At 43.4% G+C, this 24,265-nt stretch overlaps 1 protein-coding gene across 4 annotated transcripts in view; it reads left to right on the top strand.

The window, feature by feature from the left end:
• PRKN (parkin RBR E3 ubiquitin protein ligase) overlaps positions 1 to 24,265 on the top strand; it is a 1,191,290-nt gene that overhangs the window by 1,144,403 nt on the left and 22,622 nt on the right. For all 4 annotated transcript variants that reach the window (XM_075924581.1, XM_075924580.1, XM_075924579.1 and 1 more), the window contains one exon: positions 14,098 to 14,184. In XM_075924581.1, coding sequence (XP_075780696.1) covers positions 14,098 to 14,184 — 87 coding nt within the window. The remainder of the gene's footprint in view (positions 1 to 14,097; positions 14,185 to 24,265) is intronic.

Here is a 24,265-nt window from a genome sequence, read left to right as displayed (position 1 = left end):
TCCGTTATTGCTCATATTGAGTGACTAAAATAATCCAGTAATGATAGGAAGAGGATAACAATTTTTGTTCAAAGCTTTCCCAAAAAATGGCATGCCATTTATTATGCAAATTATTTGCAGGAATCTGAAGTTTACCTGCAGCCTCTTACATTTTTCTAGTTATCCAAGCATAAAATTGCTCAAAATTACATACTAGATAAATTGTGACTGTACTTCTGGAACCTCATATCCTGCAGCAATGGCTTTAGTTGCCATTGACTTCAAAGGGGTTGGGATCATGTTATTATACAATAGTTCTTTTCTCCAGTGGTGCTTGCCCTTTGTGACACTGGGTTTGAGTCACATAGGGCAAGCCATGCAACTCTCCCACCACCATAGGTGCCAACTCTGTGGATGTTCCAATAACCACAGAAAAAATGGATGGTCCATGCATAGGTGGACCCTGCCAATCAGTTCCTTCTCCCAGCACCTCTTGCCTGCCAGTCATCATCCAGCAGCAGACAGGAGGCACTAGAGGGAGAGGGAAACTGGTGAGAGGAAGAGGCAAAGCATGGGTGGTATGCATTTGGGGGTGGGTAGAAAGCCAGTGGAAAAAAGGGGATTGAATGGGAAGGCATGACTTGACCACACACAGAGACTAGGAAACACATCAGGAGCAGACTGTATCCATCCCTCAAGCAATAGCAGAAGCTCGGAAAGATATTATCTGCCTCAGGCATAATCTTCTCAATGCTCCCCAGTGTCCTCTGCAGAGAACTATGGTATAAATGCCAAGATCTTGGCCTTTGGGAAGAGCATACGTACATTTTAATGTGTGTAACTCAGGAGGGAGACTTTCATTTGTAGGTTTTATAGGATAACAGAGAACTCTCAAAGACATTTGATGCTGTCATACGCTTAAAGCTTTTAATGTTTATAGAAAATTGCCACTTATAATATCGATGGCAAATTGCCCTTAGATTGCAGGAGCTGCACAGAGAGTGCTACTATATTTTTGACACTGTTTTGACAGATTGTCATATTCTTCACAAAAGTTAGATTTTAGCTGATGTATGAGTAGTAAGTATGCATGCTGTATTTGAAGGGAAAAGGATAAAATGATTCTACAAGTACTCATATTCTTGTGATTTTTTTAAGCACTGGGCTCATTAAAAAGATGAGTTACTTTAATGTGGTAATCTTTGTTGGGGTATATGCAGCATTCCTTATACCGAGAATGGACCCTGACACAAATATTACAGTAAATGTGGGTATAGGAGATGTGACTAAACAGTTTTTGAAGATACTTGTAAGAATGGCCATCCTGGGTCATACTAATGTTCCATCTAGCCCAGTATCCTGTTTCTGACTGTAGTCAGTGCCTGATGCTTCTGGCATTTCTAGGTTTAGGTGTATTCCGAGCTTGGAGTTGCATTCTTGATTGTCTTGGCTAACAGCCATTGATGGACCTATCCTTCATGAAAGTATCTAATTTTTTTACCCCGTTGATATTTTTGGCCTTGACAACATGCTGTGTAAACGATTTTCACAAGTTGTCTGTGCATTGTAAACATAAATGCCACAAAACAGGGCATGTGTTTGCAAACCTGACATTTTGGTTCATGATGAAACATGGTGCCAAAAGCAAAGTCTATCAGATAATCTAGAAGTATGATTCACAACAGCAGAATAGCAAAGGAATGTGATGTCCTATTTTTTTAAAAGGTATAACTGGCTGCAGTGGTGTATACTGGCCCTTTAAGAATAAAGAGGGGCTGAAGACCCTGTTCTAGGTATTAGAATGAAAAAAGCCCGTAATCAAGAACTCTATAGCATAGAGTGGGATGGGGATCCCTTCACTTACAGCCCATCAAAAGGAGCTCTCTGGATGAGGGAAATATATGGACTGCTTTCTCCCTCAGACCATAGGAGATGCTGAAGGAAAAGGAGAGAGAGGGCCCAAGCTCCGGCAAGAAAGAGGTCAGAGTGGTAGCTTTGGGTGAAGCAGATTGACAGAGGAAGACCTCTGGATGTGGCAGAAGAACCAGAGTTAAATTGGTTGGTACTCACTTAAGATTTTTTGGATTATTTTGTGATGAAGGATGCTGAGGACCATGTGATCTTTATTTGCAATTAAACCAGGCTCAGATGGGAGTGCTGGAAATCACAACAGAGACTGTGGAGCATTTAAGGGGCCTGCATGAGGAGACTACCAAGCAAGGTGCCTGTAAAGTGATCCCTTTGTGATCCCTTTGTGCCTGCAAAGTGGTCTCTTATTGAACAGAAGCTATTCAGTAAGGCTATGTCTACACTGCAAAGGTAAATCGGAAAAAGAAAAACAATTTGTGGTACGCAAATTGCGTATCTTTTTCTGCTTTACAGTCAAAAGAGGCTTTTCCGAAATTTGACGCATCTACATGGCACCAGATTTCAGAAAAAAGTCCTCTTTTGACACATTCCTTCTTCTTTGTAAAATGAGGTTTACAGGGATGGTGAAAGAGCATGTCCACTTTCTTGAAAAATATTCTGAAAAAGCGGACGCGTTCCTTGGACATGGGTGTTGCTTTTCTGAGATATTTCTGGTATCTTGGAAAAGTGCTGCAGTCTAGACATAGCCTCTGTGACCATTCAGTTACATTGGCTTTGAGTGGAAATAAGTAATAAGGTGCATAGTGAGGTGGTTGCTTCAAAATTATGCAGATTGAACTCTAATTAAGCAATCATACTGCTCTTGCACTCCTGCACATTTCTGAAGGATAAGGCATTAAGGAATCTTTTATAATGAAAGAAATTTGGTGGAGGATGGGTGGATGTTGTGGTTTGGGGAGGTTGTGTGTTGTTTTTTTTTATAGAACAGCTTCAGTGTAAATGTATTTCTCTGTAATCAACAATGCAGTATACAATTTGCAATGCACTAGAAAAAAAGCTGTTACTTTTATTTTACTAAACGGAAATGCACTATAACTAGGTTATGCTGTACACTATGTGTGGTAGTTTTGTATATAACAACACTGCCTAGCAGCTCGGATTTTCTTCAGGTCTTGTCTGTGTTTTATTGTAAATCCCTGCTTCAGGCCACAGTTTATTACTTGATTATAAAATCTCACTTTGTGTTAAAACTTGGTGTCTTATTTTATGTTTATACATTTTCAAGACATAACACTTTTTTTGACCAGTTGTTCATTTTATAAAGAAGCAAAATACAAAAACTAACATAACAGACCTTTGCCTATTTGGTGCTTTATTTGTGGCATTATTTAAAGGGCCACTCTTCAGATAAAAACTATACTTAAAAAATCCTCACTGGTCTGACAAAAACCACTATACATTAGAGAAATTGAATTTAGAACTCCTACAGGTTTTCCAACATACTTGTGATTTGTTTAGTCAGCATGTACAGTGAGATAGACTTCTAAGTTTCATCCCATGACTCTAATGCACTAGCAGGTAATTGTGTTCAGGTGTTTATCAGCTGTGGGATATCTTTAAATAGCCTTCCTCTCTACCTCCTCTCACACACACACAAATAACATGTTTTTATTGACTTGAAAAACAATTTGTGAAATTCTTTGTACTTACATTAAGCTTTGGAAACCCTTTTATTCCCATTACAAAACCAACTGTGACTTAAATTCATTCATCATCCAGTTTAAAAAAGAAAATAAATGTTGCCAGTTCATTGTGTTTGGGAATTTTTGCTATATATGACTACATACACACAAATGTGTGTACTATGTAATTAATTATTTTAATGGGAGAAAGTGGAAGGATTGTCCAGTGCTTAAGCCTAAAATCTGTTCAGTACCCTGCTCCACTACAGACTTCCTGGGTAACCTTGTAAAAATCAGAGTCTTTCTGTGCCCAAAGTTCCTACCCATAAAATGGAGCTAATATTTTCATGCTTTACTTGGATGTTGCATGGATAAATATGTTATAGATTGTGAGGTAATCAGGTACCGTGGTGAAGAAGGTTCTATATAAGTACCTTAGAATGAACCATTAACTCTTGATGTATTTAATTGAAGTATACTAGACAGACAATCGGTTTGGAATTCAACAGACCCTTTCGTCCTCTTTGTATTAGACCATAATTGGATACTTTTCTATTCTGTTCCCTATAGGTTCTTCTGCTGTCCTCATTACTTTGGTATTTGAGCATATTCCCTGAATATAGTAAGCAACATAACTAAGATCTGCCACATGTGCTTCATTCTCTCCCTTCTGTCATCCTTTTCCCAACTGTGAATGGTGCATACAATACGGTGCTGTTTTGTTTGGTAGGGTTTTTTTTTGTAATGTATGTGCCTCAGTGTTTAAACTTTTGGAGTGGCAGGTGGTGAGGTTTTATTGCCTTTACTTCCCATGGAAAATCATTCCACAGTTTTGGACTGGCCCCCAAGAAAGCTCTATTTCTTGCACAGATGAGCTTTACTCAGGAAGGTCCATTGTCAGGGCCATCCTTAGGATTTATGGGGCCCTGTGCAGTACTATTAAACTGGAGCCCCTATACATGATGAATGATTTTTTGAGATGTGATTTTACATTCTTCAACAACACGCTAATGAAATATTTTTACAGCAAATTTTAACTACGGTTCTATAAACTGACAAAGTAAATTCAGAAACTGATAGCATATACCTAGGGTTGGCAAATGCCTTTTTAAATGGCTTAGAACATAACATAAGAACGGCCGTACTGGGTCAGACCAAAGGTCCATCTAGCCCAGTAGACTGTCTGCCAACAGTGGCCAGCACCAGGTGTCCCAGAGAGGGTGGACCGAAGACAACGATCAAGTGATTTGTCTCCTGCCATCCCTCTCCAGCCTCTGACAAACAGAGCCAAGGACACAGTTTTATCCCCTGGCTAATAGCCTTTTATGGACCTAACCTCCATGAAATTATCTAGCTTCTCTTTAAACTCTGTTATAGTCCTAGCCTTCACAGCCTCCTCTGGCAAGGAGTTCCACAAGTTGACTACATGCTGTGTGAAGAAGAGCTTTCGTTTATTAGTTTTAAACCTGTTACCCATTAATTTCATTTGGTGTCCTCTAGTTCTCCTATTTAGGGAACTAATAAATAACTTTTCTTTATCGGCCCTCTCCACACCACTCATGATTTTATATACTTCTATCATATCCCCTCTCAGTCTCCTCTTTTCTAAACTGAAAAGTCCCAGTCGCTTTAACCTCTCCTCATATGGGACCCGTTCCAAACCCCTAATCATTTTAGTTGCCCTTTTCTGAACCCTTTCCAAGGCCAAAATATCTTTTTTGAGGTGAGGAGACCACATCTGTACACAGTATTCAAGATGTGGACATACCATAGTTTTATACAGGAGCAGATATTCTGGGTCTTATTTTCTATCCCTTTCTTAATAATTCCTAGCATCCTATTTGCCTTTTTGACTGCCGCTGCACACTGTGTGGAAGTTTTCAGAGAACTGTCCACGATAACTCCAAGTTCTTCTTTGGGGATGTCCCCGCGGGTGCTCCACTATGGGTGTTGGGCTTGCCCCGGCGCCGCAGACGGAAGCTTGTCATGAGCAGTCAAGATCTCTTTCCTGATTTGTCGTAGCCAAATTAGCCCCCATCATACTGTACGTATAGTTGGGGTTATTTTTCCCAATGTGCATTACTTTACATTTATCCACATTAAATTTCATTTGCCATTTTGTTGCCCAATCACTCAGTTTGGTGAGATCTTCTTGGAGTCCCTCACAATCTGCTTCTGTCTTGACTATCCTAAACAGTTTGGTATCATCTGGAACGAGATGTACCGGTAGTTCAGAATAGGAAGCCTAATCCGAACTACCTAGTTCATGCCACGTGTAGCCGCGGGCACGGAGTCCGAACTAGCGGACATTTAAAAATGGCGGCGCCCGGCAATATGCAAATGAAGCCTGGGAAATTCAAATCCCGGGCTTCATTTGCAACTCCAGTTGCCTACATTAACCACCCTAGATCGAACTAGGGTGGTAGTGTAGACATACCCTAATAGACTAGTAAGACAGGATTTCCCTTTACAGAAACCATGTTGACTTTTGTCCAACAAATTATGTTCTTCTGCATGCCTCACAATTTTATTCTTTACTATTGTTTCGACTAATTTGCCTGGTACTGAAGTTAGACTTACCGGTCTGTAATTGCCAGGATCGCCTCTAGAGCCCTTTTTAAATATTGGTGTCACGTTGGCTACCTTCCAGTCATTAGGTACGGAAGCCGATTTAAGGGATAGGTTACAAACCACAGATAATAGCTCAGCAATTTCCCATTTGAGTTCTTTTAGAACCCTTGGATGAATGCCATCCGGTCCCGGAGATTTGTTAACATTAAGTTTTTCTATTTGTTCCAAAACCTCCTCTAATGACACTTCAACATTAAGTGGACCCTGAACCGGGCTTAAGGATGGCCGGAAGCAGTGCCGGCAGGGCATCAGAGGAGGACTTAGAGCATGGAGATGCTGTCTCAGGCTAGCCAAGGGCTGTGCTTAAAGGGACCCGACCCCCACCCCGGACAGACAGTTCTTAGGGGTGCCCCACTCGCAAAGCAGTCCTGGCTTGGAGTGCCTGGAGTGCCCACACTCGGCACATCACAGCACTCGGACATCAGCCCGGCTGCACTTGCCACAGGCTGCCATCTGGGGAGAGGGGACAATCGGGGGGCTGCAGGAGAGCTTCCACCCCAAGGAGCCTGCAGAGCCAGCCCAGTCCTCCCCTTCGGGGGCTCGTACCCCATTCCACCCTCACCTCCTTCCACTTACCCTTCCCTAGCTCCCCTTCCTGATGTACAAAAAAAGGACACGTGTGGTCAAAAATAGAAACTCTCTTTACTGAACAAAACTGGGGGAAACTGGGAAAAGGAGGTGGGAGAGGGGAAGAGAGAGGCTGGGAGAGGGGAGGGGGAAAACTGGGAGGAGGGAGCTGGAAGGGGGAAGCAAGGGAAAGGAGGGGGTGGGGAAACTCAAGGATCAGGGGTGGGGGTCTCGCCGGGCCAACTGCCTCCCAGCACGGCGAGGGAGGGGGCCTCAGCGTCCCCGGGAGGATGGGGTGGAGGGTGCGGAGGTTGAGGTGGGGGGTGTGGACATTGAGGAAGAGGGTGTGGGGGTTGAGGAGGAAGAGGTGGGAGGGGGGGCAGGAGTGGGAGGAGGGACAGCAGTTGGGGGGGCAGCAGGCCCAGGACCAGCACAGGGCACCATGCTCTGCAGCAGGAGCTGCAGGTTTGTGCTCAGCCCTCGGACCTCAGCCAGCAGCTCGTGGCGGAGGTGCAGGTATTCCCGTATCCAGGCCTGCAGTGTGCGGTGCACGGCTCGCAGGGCCCCCAGGTGCTAGTCCCAATACTCCTGCTCCGTGGTGGTGGTCCAGAACAGGCCACGGGTGCAGGAGCATGTCCCGGACGGGGTGGTGCGCCCTGCACGAGCAGCTGGTGCAGCTGTAGAGAAAGAAGAGAAGTGGTCAGTTCTCCCTGGGAGCTGCCCCAAGACCACACCCATGTCCCTGTGCCATGTATAGTGTGGCCAGGGTGGCGGGGGGTAGGGGGACATCTCCCCACCTCCATGTAGAGGGGACATGTGAAGGGAAAGCATCCTGCTGGGTCCCGCCCCGGGGTCGGGAGCATGTCAGGTCTCTTTGCACAAGCATGTGCCCCTGGGTGTCACGCAGCTAGAGCCACCTGCCCAAGGGTGGCATGGCACGTGCTCGCATGTGCACAGGTGTCTGCGTGATCTGTGGAAGGCATGGCCCACGCGTGTGGTCTCTGGTCTCCCTCCCGCCTTCCCCCCCAGAACTACTTAATTCGAACTACTTACCCGGTATGGTCTCCCTGGACGCTGGGACATCCTGCCGTGGCCCCTCCGGTGTGCCCGGGTCAGGGCCCTCTGGTCCCAGCTCGCTGCCGCCTGGGCTGGTGCAGACCGCCATGCCCCCCAAGAGTTGGTGGAAAGCAGGGAAGTAGGGGCAGGTGTCATCCCCTGCAGCGGCGCCGCCCCTGGTGGCCCTGGCGTACTCCTGCCGCAGCTGCTTAACTTTAATGCGCACCTGCTCCTGGGAGCGCCTGTGTCCCTTGCGGGCCATGGCAGTCGCTATGCGGCCGTAGACGGCCGCGTTCCTCCTCCTAGTGCGGAGATCTTGGAGATTGGGGGCCTGACCCCAAATCTCAATGAGGTCCATGACCTCCGCACTAGTCCAGGGGGCCGCGCACCTTCTACGGCCCCTGGCTGGCCCCTGGGTGCTCGGGGACTGGGCAGGGGACGGCTGGCTGCCTGGCTCATGGTGGGGCCACTCGGTCAGAGGCAGACACTGCTGGCAGGGCTGTTTGTCTCCAGTGCCGTCTGGCCAGAGTCTACCCCTTTAAGGGCCCGGGGCTGGGGGAGAGGAGAAGAGTTTTCCTGGTTGTACCCAGAGAGGCCACCAGGGGGAACCTGGGAAGGGCTAGCCTCCCACTAGTTCGAATTAAGGATCTACACAGCCCTTAATTCGAACTAGTAAGTTCGAACTAGGCTTAATCCTCGTGGAATGAGGATTACCTAGTTCGAACTAAGCGCTCCGTTAGTTCGAATTAAATTCGAACTAGCGCCTATGAAAGTTAGTTCGAACTAACGTCCGTTAGTTCGAACTAACTTTGTAGTGTAGACATACCCTCAGCCTCTCCTCGGAGGTCATGTGCTCCAGCCCCCTAATCATTTTGGTCGCCCCCTGCTAGACCCCCTCCAATGCGTCCACATCCTTTCTATAGTGGGGGGCCCAGAACTAGACACATTACTCGAGATGTGGTTTCACCAATGCCGAATAAAGGGGAATAATCACTTCTCTAGATCTGCTGGAAATGCTCCTCCTAATACACCCCAATATACCATTAGCCTTCTTGGCTACAATACTCCAGGGCAATGTCTACACTGCGCCCATTTGGCACAAGAATTATGCAAATGAGGCTAAGCATGAAATATTGCCAAGCCTCATTTGCATAATTAATGAGGCTCCATTTTTGCACAGGAGGCTTTTTCACAAGAGCCGTTCTTTCTGAAAAAATGCGAAAGAACAGCTCTTGCACAAGAGGGGGGTTTTACACAAAAAGGGGCTGTGTAAGTGGAGTATTGAGTAGGAGGATGATTTTACCTCTTCATACAGCCGTTTACATTGATATCCATGAATATCCATAAAGTGTGTGTCTGATGATACAAGCATACAAAAGGTAGTGCATGTGGAAGTCTTTACTAGTAAAACTATAATTTGTAGGAAACACATTTTTATGTGTAGTAGTAGCTTTTTATTATTATTTATAGCATTCTCCAACAGTAAGCATTGAAGAAGACAGATGCAATCAAATAAATATGGTTCTTATACGTGTTTCCTTTAACCACTTCCATTTTTTTAATGAAAGAACCAGTTAACCTCATCCTTTCTCCCCTCCCACTCATGGGTGGCAGGTATTATAGGCAGGGGAAGGCATTGCCTTCCCAAACCACTAGCCTGGCCCCACCCAGATTTCGCCATCAGAAGGCCTACTGTAGACAAACTGGGGGCAGAGTGTTACTGCCCCCGAGCGCCTGCCCTCCCCATACTCTGGGGGTGGGGAGGCTGGGTTGTGAGTGGGCCACCCACCCTCCTCGTGCTCTAGGGTGGAGAGGCAGCACACTGCCCCACCTCCCTGTGGTGCAGGGGACAGCTTGGCTCCTGGGGGGTGACCTGGGCAGAAGGGAGAGGCCAGGGAGCTTGCCTTCCCCAGCCCTACCTTCGCCCACCACCCATGCTCGCACTTGTGTTATGTCTTAATAGCATCACTGCAGAGGTGAATCTAACAGAGAAATTTGAAAGATATGATGGGTCTTACCAATTCAATAAAGGGAAGTGCTCTGTGTGTAAGAGGCAGCATGGGAGAAGAAAACACAAAGATGGAAGTGTGTGGAGTAGTGTTACCTGCACAAAATTCTCTGTCATTTCCATGCTCTAGGGGCACGCACTTTACCCAGTCCCTAGGGCTCAAGGTGTAACCCTGTTAATTTCAATGCCCACTCTTACCCAATTTCTTGGGCTGAGGGCACAATTTCCTACAGGTTACTATGTAAGGAATGAGAATTATACATTCCTTTATTGTTCAAAAACATGATGTAATAGTTGTATTTTGTAAAGACCATGTGGAACAATATCAGTGTTATGGAGATCAAGGAGAAGAAGTTGAAGTAGGCAGGAAGAGAGCTGAGAATTTTGTGTGCCTGGGCCAGGAGAAGGTAGAACTTCAAAGTATCATGGAGAAGTAGCAAAACTGTGTTTCTAAAGTATCCATCACTTTAGTATTTAAGAACTAATATTTTATAACTGAATTTACCTGAAAAGTTTAAAGTTTTTGGTTTTTTATACACAATGGGCTAAGTATATAACTAAAAGTGAAATTTGCCCCCAGCATCTTAATTTTTTCTAATATTATTTTTAGAGATGGGATCAAAAGGCACTCCCAGATTTTGAACGACAGTGTGTGGACATGTTTAGATGTGCACTTTTGGTTTGACCAGTTATAAAGATAAGAATTTTTTCTACAATTGTATCTGGATCAAGGTTCAAGTTTTCAACACCTCTTTAGTTTGAGGTTATTTGGCTCTAGGATTTTTGCTGAGACCCATCTTCAATTATTTGGAGATGTTTCATGTATATTTCTTTCAGATACAACCTCCTAGTTCTTTATGATTTGGAGAGAATTTTCAGATGCACCTAAACAGATTTAGACACACGCAACTCTTACTGGTTTTCAATTAGATATGTGTGTCTAAAGCCCTTACTTGCTTCTGAAAATGTTCCCTTTAGTCTTCATTTTGTTCATGTACCTTGAAGGATAAATTTGAGACTTTTTAGGATTTATCCTTTTTGTTTGTTTGTTTGTTTTGGTTTGTTTTGGTCTGGTTTGTTTTTTTCCCAAGATTAGTATCTTTCATGTGGGTGCCAAATAATACACTAAAAATAGTAACTTCTTGGCCAATAACTACTTATCAGTTACTTGGCCAGTAACTACTTAGCACATTAAATAGTTTCTTTTTTAAAAAGGAAAAGTATTATTTCAATTAGCAATTATGCCACATAATAATTGTAAACACTTATTAGTAAAATGATTATGCAAAAGTGCTAAATCCTAATTAACAATTTACATTCTTTTTCTTTCCTGAGACAAAATAAATCCTATAATTATTATTATTAAAGAAGCCATAATATTCAGGTTTACTGGAGGTACTTTTTGACATGTTTCATTTCCAAATCTTTTTCTCTTATCTGGAAGTTAAAATGAATGAAACTATGTCACCAGCCATTCTTTTATTTAAACTGATGTGCATTTTTATTGCTAATGCTATGCCATGACAAGGAAGTACAAATTGAACTTCTCTACTCCAGCACCATTGGGACCTGACCAGTGCCAAAGCAGAGAATTTGCTGAACCATGGGAGGTCAATATTATCTAGCAGCATTACCAACACTTCCCCTGCCTAGTAGGCTATTAGAAGACATTTAGGGGTGAATTAGAGCTAAATAACTGCACAGAACACTGAGAGCCAGGACTGGTGGCTGTAAACAAACTTTATGGGCCCACAGGAAACTTGGCCATACCCATGATAAGTAGATACCCAGCTCACTAAAATCATGCTACACCACGGATATTGCTGGACCAAATAGTGTCGGATTAGAGAGGTTTAAGTTATATAATGCATTTGTGTCAGGGAAGGCATATTTATTCTGATAAAACAATCAACGGGATGTTCTTCTGTGATATCATTGATTTTACATCTCATCAGTCATCTAATAAGTTATGAAAAACATTGCTCGTATCACCAAAAAGATCAGACTTACATTTCTATAGTAAGTCATGGGATGAGATCATTTATGGAGTTACCTGCAGCATATAAAATTACTATGGAAGGGACCACACAGAAATGTAAGACAGCATCGTTTTGTGAATAGCATTGTTCTAACACAGCTCCCTGTGGCTCCCCTTGATTGGAAGTGATGAACCAAAGCCAAAGGGAGCCGGAAGGCTCTGTGACTCCAGAGACTTAAGATAAACAAACCAGAGCAGCCTGTTAGCAGTTTTCTCAAAGTTAGCCCATGGCTAGGGTTGCCAGATGGTTTCAAGAAAAATATCGGACACACTTGACGTTACATCACAATCTACATTACATCTTATTTAGAAAATACCGGACATTTCTATTTTCTCAATTTGTTTCCCGATCAGAAAGCTCAAATACTGCGTTGTCCAGTTCAAAACCAGACACCTGGCAACCCTACCCACGGCCCATTTTGAGAAGCTTACATATTACAGATAGCCGTAATACTTAAGCTGTAATATGAGGTAAGATAGATATTGGGAAAGGGAAAGGGGATTTTTTTTTCAAAATTACCATCTCTTTAAGATTTGTGAAACTTTCACAAAATTGAATTAGAGTGAACCAGGACACACTAGGGAATTGCAGCTCTTTGGAGCATAGCAGTAGGTCTGGCAATAAAAGTCACAAAACCCTTTCAGAGAGATGACTATAGGGAAAAGAAATATACAGGCCAAAAATAGGCAAGGTAAAAAGGAGAAAGAGAGTGGGAAGTACAGTTAGGCATGATCATATCCATAATATTAACGTCTAGTGATAATCAGTCTTCAATGCTAACTTCCCTAGAATGCCTATTTGTGTGTGCCCAGCACAGTGAGGTCTAATTCTAAAAGGGTACCTTTGGGTACTACTATAATCACAATGTTTATTAATAACAATACTGCAATTCCTCATACTTAGTGCCTGGCAAAGATAACTTATTGCTAATAAGCACAAATTAATTAACTTAAGTGGTGATTAAAGGAAAAATAAGGAATTGCAAATAATAGACACAATAGTCAAAGGAAACTGACAAAGAAGGGCCATAACATTGTTTGATCTGGACAAAACAAAAAGCATTCATTTCATTCCATTCTTTTGTCCCCACAGTTCCATGATGATTTCCATGTTACTTTTGAAGAGTAGAATCAAGCCTGTTGGCCTTGTTTTCTTTAACAATGCTTCATTGCATAAAAATGTAGTTTCTTCAGTATGGTAATAAAATGTGATTTTCTATAGTACTTTTAAAATTGACAACAAAAGCTCAAAAGAGCTCAGAATGGAATTGCGGAGATGGAATTTGTGGCAGATAAATGTCCCAGTGTCAGGTTCCCCTGATATCCTTATTCATTACATCTGAATGTAGCTCTGTATCTAGAAATCAAGGCTGCTTTATCAGTCTTACTTATAATGCCAGTCAGAACAGCCAACTGCTGAGAGATCCTTCAGAGTCTGAAGGTGGGTCAAGACAGCATGGCTTCAGCACAGCATGAGAGACCCGTTTTACATTATTGACTTTTCTTCTTATCCACAAGGACACAAAAATTAATGTGGAATTGATGGGTCAAAGATTTTGACACATGTCAAGACTGATATCTTCATTTTAGAGTATAAAAATGGAACAAGCTAGTTGCGTATGAACCATTTTAGATAGCAGTTACAGCTCAAGCAATGCTACAGATAAATGTATTACCAGTCTGTAAAGGACATGCTGCGTGGCTGAACTCTTATCAAAAGAGCTATAGAATTTAACAGGGATGAAACAAATACAATTCTAAAATATAATAATAATAATAAAATTCTATTGCAATTCCTCAAACAGCCTCTTCCACTGAATAGAGAATCATCATCTTTCTATAGTGTTGTGGTCTGGGGGGGAGGGGTTATTCTGTTTTTTTTTTTTTTACATATTAAGTCATTCTACAGAAACCTGTGAAATAATATAATTTTAGGTTCTGTGCAGTGGTTCAAATAAATTGTAGAAAGTTATCTTCTACTACATGGTAGTTTTCCTTAAGGGAATGTGTTTGACTTAGTACTTTGCATATAGACTACTTCCAAAAATAAATACTATAAAAAAACCTAACTTCAGCTTGTCCCTTTTTTATAACAAATTTGCACTGTGCAAGAAAAAACAACCCATCAGTATCCCAGGATACCGTATGTGCCACATAGCAAAAGCTCATTTAAATAATCAAATTTTATTGTATTTAATTTTGTGGCTGTAATGTGCTGATTTTATCCCTAACTTGTTTTATGATTTGTGAATTATTTTGTTTTCCAGTTTGTGTTCTGCCGTGAATGTAGAGAAGAATATCATGATGGGGATTGCAGCACCCTCCATAGTATGCCGGAAGCCATAGCCCAGAAGGTAGGGAAACCCCATAACTCACTGCAGTCATGCAAGTAGCTTTGGCTCAGCTAGAGCAATATTTGTAGGATTGGTCCCAATTATAACTGTTGTAAGTAAAAGCATCCCTGTGTGTATTGAAGTGCTCTAGTCACTGGAACTGCTGAACTGGCTTCACTGTAGGTTTCAGCGTCTTTAATTCATGCGGCCATTGAGTTCTGTCAGAAACATGCAGAGCTCTGCTCTCAATCGATAAAGAAATGGCCTCCCTGATGGGCTTTTGGGATTGTGGCAGTCCAATATGAATATCTTTAAAATGCTTTCTGTGAAGTCTTGCCCATCAAGCTTATGCTCAGCACACTGGTTACTAAGTCCAACGGTGCTGGTCTGAGTCAGTTATTTTACCAAATGTAACAAGTGCAGTATTGTCTTCCTAAAGTCTGCATACAGCCTGAAACAGTGGCCCTTGGAGATTTGCACTCCTCTTCCCAACTGCCATTAAACTTATTGAGGTTTTGTCCTTCCACCCTGTGAGGTCACTTTAATGTAAGTATTGACTAATTCATTGGCTATTTGAGCAGATAGGCTGCAGAAGAGGATGAAAGTGAACCAAATGGGAGTAAATTGAGGCTAGATGTAGGGAAGAACTTGGACTACAAGACCACTCTGTCTTTCAACCCGGAAATGCTTGAGTGAGCAATACCACACTACGGGAAGCAGAGTTTCAGCCATAGATATACCTCAGCTGCAAAAGAAAATTTATGTTCCAGTTAAACTGTCTGAATCCTGTTTTCTCATATGATATCCTGGCGCCCCAGGAATTTCTTTTCAGGCACCTGAAATGTTCCAGTTTTTCACTTCATTCATCAAAATGTTTGGGATTCTTATAATTACAAAATGTCCTTTCAGAATATTTGGTTAACTGTGCTGTTCATTTACCAGGAACACACAATCCAGTGAAATCAAACTTCAGTGTGATGAACAGTGTTTGGAGTGAAGAAAATAATCAAAAGAGTTTGGGTGTTGTCAGATCTATTTTTTGCTCAGAGTGAATGTTAATGACCCTTGTTCAGTGTTTTCTGAATGAATTTATTGTGACATTAACTTATTGGGAAAAAAATGTCCAATCTGAGAAACTCACCTGTTTCTTTTGAATCAGAAGATGGTAGTAACTACATCAATACACACTTTATAATCCCCAAATTAAAAACAGTTATGGTACTGAAATCCTACTTTTCCTGTGCCCTGCTAAATTGTGGGTATTGCTCTAATAGCCATATACTTGTGACTTGGTAGTAGTTGCAAGATGAAACAGTGTTTGACTGCTATTGCCATGGTCCAACTTACATGCTGGCTTCCAGTTCTCCCCCAAGGTCAAAGGTGAAGGCTGTCATTACTGCACTCACAGGAGAAGATGGCACTCTCTCATTGTCTTTAAGGCAGGATTTAGGGAAATAATGGCCATTATTTTGAGTATCTCAATCTCAATCTAAGTGCCCAGTGTAATACACTATGAGATATGAGGCAGAAAGAATCTGCAAAACTGAGACATAGCCTGGATGTGAAGACCTAGAGATTGGGCAAGTTGAAGGTGATTGTAAGGTTACAGATGTGTAGAATAGTGTGGTTAATCACAATGATGTAGAGAGGAGGTGTTTGGGGAAGTCTGAAGGGAGGGAAGGAAGGATATTAAGGGCTTTTTTTTTAGCCATGCTGACCTTGAACTGCTAGATAAATGTCTTCAGGGAGGCATGAAAGAGGGGGGCTGAGACTCTAGGGAGACAGAAATTGACAGGTCTGGAAAAGAGAGTCTAGTCCTGAGTTGTCCCACAACACTATTGTATTATTAGTGTTATTTACTTGATATATTTCAGTAACATTCTCTGTGCTGTACAAGAGGGATGTAATATCCCATTTAATCAGTTAATTGGTTAATTGCTTAAACGGGAGCAGGTGGGCTGGAGTGCCACTGCCTGCAGCATTCCAGTCTGGGTCTGCCAGTTAACCGTAACCAGTAAGCATCAGCCAGTGAGATGTTTTCATATTCTTCCACACCTCTTCAGCTTCCTTTTTCTTTTGTTTTGATTAATTGCATTGGGAGGTGTCAGGTTTGGTATTTTTTTCAAGTTGCCATCCCAGGACATAGGCCCTGGTGATTCAGTGAGCTCTACCTGGGCACAAGAATCTGCTCCCGTGGAGCTCTTTGCAAGGTAAGAGCCTCAGGCTGCCTAGGTGTTGTGGAATTAACACCTGGGTTAATCTCAAATCAGCCACCAGGTAAGGGAATGCATTTTTGTGGCCTGGTCAACACACTGAGCAAGAGTCTCAGGGCACAACTTTATAATTATTCTTATTTAAAGGAGAATGCATGAGAAGTAAGCATAACAGTGCAGTGGACAAGAGAAATGTAGGGCAAAGGATAACAACCAAAAACGTGGAAATCCAGATGACTGAACTTTTAATATCAGGAGAGACAATGGAATTTAATTTATTTTGCGTGGCTTCACATCCCTGAAATTCTGCTTTTTGCTAAATTTCAGAAGATTATAATACTTCCAGAGGCAGGTATACACAAAATCCAATATAGGACACAGGCAAAATTACTATATAGGATTTTAATATCCTTTACTTCTACTAATGTGCATTGGTTTAGGAGTAGCATCATTTTAATATCTATGATATCTCATTAGAGGACTGTTATATGTATTTGCATATGCAGGCAATGGATTTTATTTCCTTTATCTTTTTTTATCTCTGATTTTCATGATTTTGAACAGCATTCTTGAAGCCACATTAAAAGGGTAATGTAGAGGTTGAACTTGAGTGTATGAATGACAAAAGTGGTTTAATTTACATACCAAAGGTACAGAAGAGAATGGTGTAGAAGAAAAATACAAATTTAGTTGATTTCATCTAATAGTGTTGATGCCATATATTTAAACTTTTGTAAGGTACTTGACCTGGTACCAGCCAACATTTTGATGATGATATAAAATTAGCATTAGTAAATGGATTAAAAATAACAGGTTTCAAAATGCAATGAAAAATGTGAATCATCTTCAAAGCCACTTTTCTAGTGAGGTCTCTCTTGCCCATATGCTGGTTTTTTTAATTAACATTTTTATACATGAGCTGGGAAAAAAGATAAATAATTCTTGATAAAATTTGCAGATGACACAGAGATTGAGGGGACTTGTAAACAATAAGAGAACATGTCACTGATAGAATGGTCTGGATTGGTTGATAAGCTGAATGGAAGCAAAACAGTATGTATCTTAATATGGCTGAATGTAAAGTCACACACTTAGGATGGCCTGCATTCTTTGTTCCTTATGAGATGAAGAACTCTATCTTTTAAAGCAGTGACTCTGAAGAAGATTTGGAACATGGCAGATAATCAGCTGCACATGAGTTCCCAGTACAACACTGTGGCCAAAAGAGCTAATGCTATTCTTGCCTGTATAAAGAGGGTGGTCTCAAGGAGAAATAGAGAGGTTATTATTGGCTCTGTTTTGGCACTGGAACAGATACGACTGGAGTATTGTGGCCAGTTCTGGTAGCCATAATGTAAGAAGGTTGTTCATAAATAAACTGGAGAGGGTTTAGAGATGAGCCATGAGAATGATCAAAGATTGGAAAACATGCCTTAGGGCAGGGCTACTCAACACATGGCCTGCGGGCCGCATGCAGCCCATTTGTTTGTGGCCCATGGTGTGGTTTGGGTTTACACAGGAATCAACACATGGTCCACGGGTAGGATGCTTTGAACATGGCCTCCATTGGGAACACGCTCCACAATAGTGAGGTATCTCCCAGGCAGGGTGAACACTGAAAGACAAAAGCGGACGGGTTGGCTACAACAGATGGGTACAGAATGGCGACGTTTCTAGCCCCCAGGGAGGAAGTGCCAGGCATTGTGAGAGGTGCTTTGTACTCATGCCCATCAGTGTAAAAGAAGCTATTTGCATATATTTGCATATATATATATATATGCATGTATATGCAACCGCGCATAAGTGGAGGCCCTTGGCATATGCTATGAGTATCATTGTGGACCCTGGGGCTTCCAAAGTTGAGTAGCCCTGCCTTAGACTGATAAATTCCAGGAGATCAGTCTGTTTAGCTAACAAAGAGAAGGCTGGGGTTCAAGCACTGCCCTTTCTGTGCAGTGGTTATTCCTAACAGTGACCCCTCCACATGCGGTACTTGCTCTGTCTTGGGGAAGCCTACCGTTAAGAGTGCTACTTGATCCACAGATTGTTCAAGGAGATGACTCAGGTGGCGTGGGATTTTTGCCTTGAGCAGCACCTACTTGAGCAAGTCATGAGGCCTGATCCAGCACTTCCTTGGGCTACTGATCACCCTCCAGCTTGAATAGTGCTGCTGCCTCCTGTTCCAAAGCAGGGACCTCCCTGAAGTGGTGCGGGAGTTGTTCATCATCATCATTGCCAAAAAAAAAGTCATGTAGGACCAATTGAGATCACTCTAGGTCCAGGGTGACACATCTGCCTCCCCTAAGAAAAGTAACGATCAGCCATGTCGATCTGGCATGCAGGATGGTGCAGGTGCTTCTCACTCTCCCTCTTTACAGGATAGGAAGGGCAGATATCTTGTACCATCAACTCTAGTTCTGGCCTCTGAGCATCCATTGAGTCCAGTAACGATAGGAACGATGCTGGGACCAACATCATATCAAGCTGCTGTGGACCTACTTTGCCTTTCAGTTCTGTCCTCACTCCTGGTCCAAAAGTTCACAAGGTCCCTCATGATCGCTCCTTAGTTGGAGTCTGCCATTGACGTCTCAGCTCCACACCGTGAAATATGCCTCCTTGTGTTAGTATGGATGTTCGGGGTTGGGGAGTGCATGTGGACTCAAGGGTGCTGCATCTGTGGTCTGGAGAGGAGGCCTCGCTCCACATCAACATACTGCAGTTTCAGGCAACAATGCACAACACATCATTCCTTCTGGGGCTTTATCAGATCTTCAGTGGTTCACATACACTCAGACAATACCACCACTAGGTGAACAAACAAGGGGGAGCTCACTCTAGATCATTGCTTGGATGCAATCAGCTTGTGGCAGTTTGAATCAAAGAGGACATCACCCCGATATATGTCCTCTAACAAGGCAGTCTCATGAATCATCTCAGCAGTGTTTTCTCCCCACACCAAGAGTGTCCCTAATGACAAAGGTTGTTTGGCTGGTGTTCACAACAGGGGGCCTCCCCATGATAGACCTCTTTGCAAGTAAGAAAAACAGAAAGTGTTGCCTCATCTGCTCTCAGGAGGGGTTCAATGTGGTTTCCCTCTCCAACACTTCCCATTGCATCTGGCAGACAACTCTGCCCAGTCCTTCTCCAGGTTATTGCCAAGGTCAAAGCAGTTTGACCCAGACTCATGGCATAGGCAGAACTGGCTCTTGGATCTTTTTGTTCTCTCAGGGTATGTCTACACTACCCTCCTAGTTCGAACTAGGAGAGTAATGTAGGCATACCGCACTTGCAAATGAAGCCCGGGATTTGAATTTCCCGGGCTTCATTTGCATAAGCGGGGCGCCGCCATTTTTAAAACCCCGCTGGTTCGAACCCCGTGCAGCGCGGCTACACGGGGCACGAACTAGGTAGTTCGAACTAGGCTTCCTAGAATGAGGAGTAACGGTAGTTTGAACTAGGAAGCCTAGTTCGAACTACCTAGTTCGTGCCCCGTGTAGCCGCGCTGCACGGGGTTCGAACCAGCGGGGTTTTAAAAATGGCGGCGCCCCGCTTATGCAAATGAAGCCCAGGAAATTCAAATCCCGGGCTTCATTTGTAAGTGCGGTATGCCTACATTACCCCGCTAGTTTGAACTAGCGGGGTAGTGTAGACATACCCTCAGTTCCAGCTCCCAAGCCACTTTCTTTCCTTCCCAGCCACCTTACCCATGACTGTGGCAGCACCAGCTCCCTGCAGCTTACAGCATAGCTACCTCATGGTTAAAAACAGAAGAATAACATCACCTAGAGGCTGTGCAACAGGTCCTACTTAATAACAGGAGGCGTTCTACCAGTGCAGTCTAGTTTTCCTTGTTGTCCTTAGCCTGTGGGACCCATTCAAAAGATTCAAAAGTCCTTCTATTTAGGACATTTAGAATTTGTGTTACACCTTCAGGAATCAGGCCTAGCACTCAGTTCCCCCCCCCCCCCCCCAGAGTGAACTTGGCAGAAATATCCACAAGAAAGACGTTTTCTCCAATGCCATAGTGACAAGATTTCTGAAAGTATCAGAGGGGTAGCCGTGTTAGTCTGAATCTGCAAAAGCGGCGAGGAGTCCTGTGGCACCTTATAGACTAACTGCAGTGTAGGAGCATAAGCTTTCGTGGGCAAAGACCCACTTCGTCAGATGCATGTAGTGGAAATTTCCAGAGGCAGGTATAAATATGCAGGCCGGAATCAGGCAGGAGATGACGAGGTGGATCCAATCAAGGAGGATGAGGCCCACTTCTAGTAGCTGATCTGGAGGTGTGAATTCCAAGAGAGCAGAAGCTGCTTTTGTAGTTAGCGAGCCATTCACAGTCTTTGTTTAATCCAGAGTTGATTGTGTTAAACTTGAAGATGAACTGTAGCTCAGCAGTTTCTCTTTGAAGTCTGGTCCTGAAGTTTGTTTGCTGCAGGATGGCTACCTTTAGATCTGCAATTGCGTGTCCAGGAAGATTGAAGTGTTCTCCTACAGGTTTTTGTATGTTGCCATTCCTAATATCAGATTTGTGTCCATTGATTCTTTTACGCAGGAACTGTCCAGTTTGGCCAATGTATATAGCAGTGGGGCATTGTTGGCACATGATGGCATATATTACGTTGGTAGATGTGCAGGAGAATGTACCAGTGACAGTATGGCTGATCTGGTTAGGTCCTGTGATGGTGTTGCTGGTGTATATATGTGGGCAGAGTTGGCACCGAGGTTTGTTGCAAGGATTGGTTCCTGAATTCGAGTTATTATGGTGCGGTGTGTAGTTGCTGGTGAGAATATGCTTCAGGTTGACGGGTTGTCTGTGGGCAAGGACCTGGACACGCAATTGACACAATCAACTCTGGATTAAACAAAGACTGTGAATCTTTGTGAAAGGCCTGATTCTGGCCTGCATATTTATACCTGCCTCTGGAAATTTCCACTACATGACTCTGACAAAGTGGGTCTTTGCCCACGAAAGCTTATGATCCTACACTGCAGTTAGTCTATAAGGTGCCACAGGACTCCTCGCTGCTTTTGCAAGATTTCTGAAGGATTTCTCAGCTTGCATCCTCTAATCCAAGAGCCAGTCCCTTTTTGGTACCTGAACATGGGTTTAGCAGCTCTAAAAGGGCCTCCATTTGAACCCCTTGCTTCCTCACTGCTGCCCCTCCTGTCTCAGAGAGTTGCATTCTTGATGGCCATTACCTTTCCCAGAGGGTGTGAGCGTTGCAGACCCTGATGGCTGGGCCTCCTTGTATGCGGTTCCTCATGGACAAGGTTGTGCTTCAGCCACACCAAAAATGTGTATACAATGAAGTCTCTCAATTTCATTTGAATCATATGGCATATTTTCCTGTGGTTTTCCACCAACCTGCATTCTTCCCTGGAGGAGCAATTCCTCCGTTCTCTAAACATTAGATGTCTCACCTTCTATCTGAACAGGACTAAAAAGCGTTTTTTTGTTTTGTTTTTGGGGGGTTTTTTTGCTTCACCTCACCTGCTCATATCATATGTGGATTATATGAAGGCTCATGCAGTCTCTGCACAGGCCATCTCTAGATGGATAATGTCTTGCATCAAGACTACATATGAGATAGCATTGGCTATGTGCCTTCTCAGCAGATATAGGACCATTCAACAGGAGCACAGGCAATATCGTTGCATTCCTCAATGACATGTCCATGTTGGACATTTGTAGGGCAGCCACATGGTTGTCCATACATACATTTACAGACTATTACAAAACCACTGCTTCTTCTAGAATGGACACTAATGTCAGAAGAGCAGTCATGCAATCCTTCCTCAGGTAGATCTGACCTCCACCTTCAGATAGAGAGACTGCTCGCCAGTAACCTACTTGCCTGCATGTATTCGAAGAAGAAGAATTGATTATGTACTGTAACTATGGTTCTTTAGGATGTCATACAGACATGTATTCCACAGCCCACTTTTCATCTCCTTTACGTCAGAGTCTTCCCTGGACATTTGGTATGAAAGAACTGAAAGGAGTCAGCAGGGCACTGCCTCATGTAGCCAGGAGAGGTGCTACAAGCATGAGCTTGTGTGACACCTCTGTACTGGTGCTACTAAGAAAAGTTTCTGACTCTGTCATGCAGGGTACACACACACGCGCGCGCGCGCCTTTTTGGAATACACATCTGCCTCCCGTCTTGAAAAACCTCAGTTACAGTAAGTTCCTGTTTCTTTTTTCTCCCTTGAGAACTGACGGACAGGGAGGAAAAGAACCAGCAGTATTATATTTTCTCCACAAGGTGGTGGTATACTACTGACAAAATGGTTTCTTTATATTTTTTTCAATACACAGTACAATACACAGTATAGGAGATGGAGTGCTGGCTATTGTACCCCAGACAAAAATATTGTGTCTGTCATCTTTCACATTATCTTCAGCCCTTCTGTATCATAGTAAAACAAAGAAGTTTTAAAAAGTCAAACAATATAGTCTTTTTGACAGGGTGAGTGGTGTGATTATTTTTCTTTTCCCTCCTATGCTACTGTGCAATACAATACTGTGTACTACATATGAAACACTTATATAAGGAGTATATGAAGTGAAATGTATACGATGAGCCAGTGTGGTTTACTAAAGATAATTTCAAGATTCATATTTACCTGTCTTCACATTCTCATTTTTTAGTTCTGTTTGGCATTTTCCTCATTACAAACAGAACCCTATGAGGCAAGATTAACTTTCTAATATATTAATATTCATTAGAGTACTGTACTATGAGAAATATTGTTTATCTTTGGTCTTTTGTTTCTAAGTAGGTTAATAGATGCTGATATTTTTTTCAGAAGTAGGGTAAAAAATTGCCCAGTATTGCTCCAGTTTCTTCAATCCCCGTCCCATATGTGAGTTCTGCTGCTCTAGTTCCTCTCAATAAGGGTCTTTTCCATAGTCGTGTGACTTTACAACATATTTTGTCACCATTCCCACAAACAATGCTTTTGGATTACCCAGACATGGACCAAGTTTTGTTACCAAAAACTGACTTTTGGCAACAAAACAGTGAGAATACACACACTGCAATGCAACTTTTGTCCAGAAAAACTCTCAGCTTCGGCAACAAAAGCCTTCCACCCCTAATAGATGCAACACATCTGATGAAGTGGATTTTGCCCACAAAAGCTTGTGATGCAGTATATTTGTTAGTCTCGAAGGGTATGTCTACACTGCAAAGTTAGTTCGAACTAACATCCGTTAGTTCGAACTAACTTTCCTAGGCGCTACACTAGCGCTCCGTTAGTTCGAACTTAATTCGAACTAACGGAGCGCTTAGTTCGAACTAGGTAAACCTCATTTTACGAGGATTAAGCCTAGTTCGAACTAGCTAGTTCGAATTAAGGGCTGTGTAGACCCTTAATTCGAACTAGTGGGAGGCTAAGGCTTCCCAGGTTTCCCTGGTGGCCATTCTGGCCAACACCAGGGAAACTCTATTGCCCCCCTCCAGGCCCCGGAGCCCTTAAAGGGCCACGGGCTGGCTACAAACTTTGTGCCAGTTGCAAGGCTGCAAGCACCCGTGCCTGCACAGCCTGCACCTGCCACACTATGAGCCAGCCATCCGAGGGCTCCCAGCCCTCCACTGCTCCCCAGGACCAGCCTGGCGGCTCCCAGGAGCCTGCCCGGGGGCGCAAAAGGCGGGCGCCCGCCTGGTCAAGTGCGGAGATCATGGACCTCATCGAGGTTTGGGGGGAAGCCTCCAATGTCCACGATCTCCGCACTAGCCACTGGAACGCGGCCGTCTACGGCCGCATGGCTGCCAGCCTGGCCGCCAGGGGCCACCAGCGCAGCCGGGAGCAGGTGCGCTGCAAAATAAAGGACTTGCGGCAGTCCTACTCCCGGGCCTGCCTGCCAGCGGCCGACCCGGAGGCCT

Source organism: Pelodiscus sinensis, chromosome 3 (assembly GCF_049634645.1).
Source record: "Pelodiscus sinensis isolate JC-2024 chromosome 3, ASM4963464v1, whole genome shotgun sequence".
Taxonomy (NCBI): Eukaryota; Metazoa; Chordata; order Testudines; family Trionychidae; genus Pelodiscus; species Pelodiscus sinensis.
This window is presented reverse-complemented; position numbering and strand designations above follow the sequence as displayed.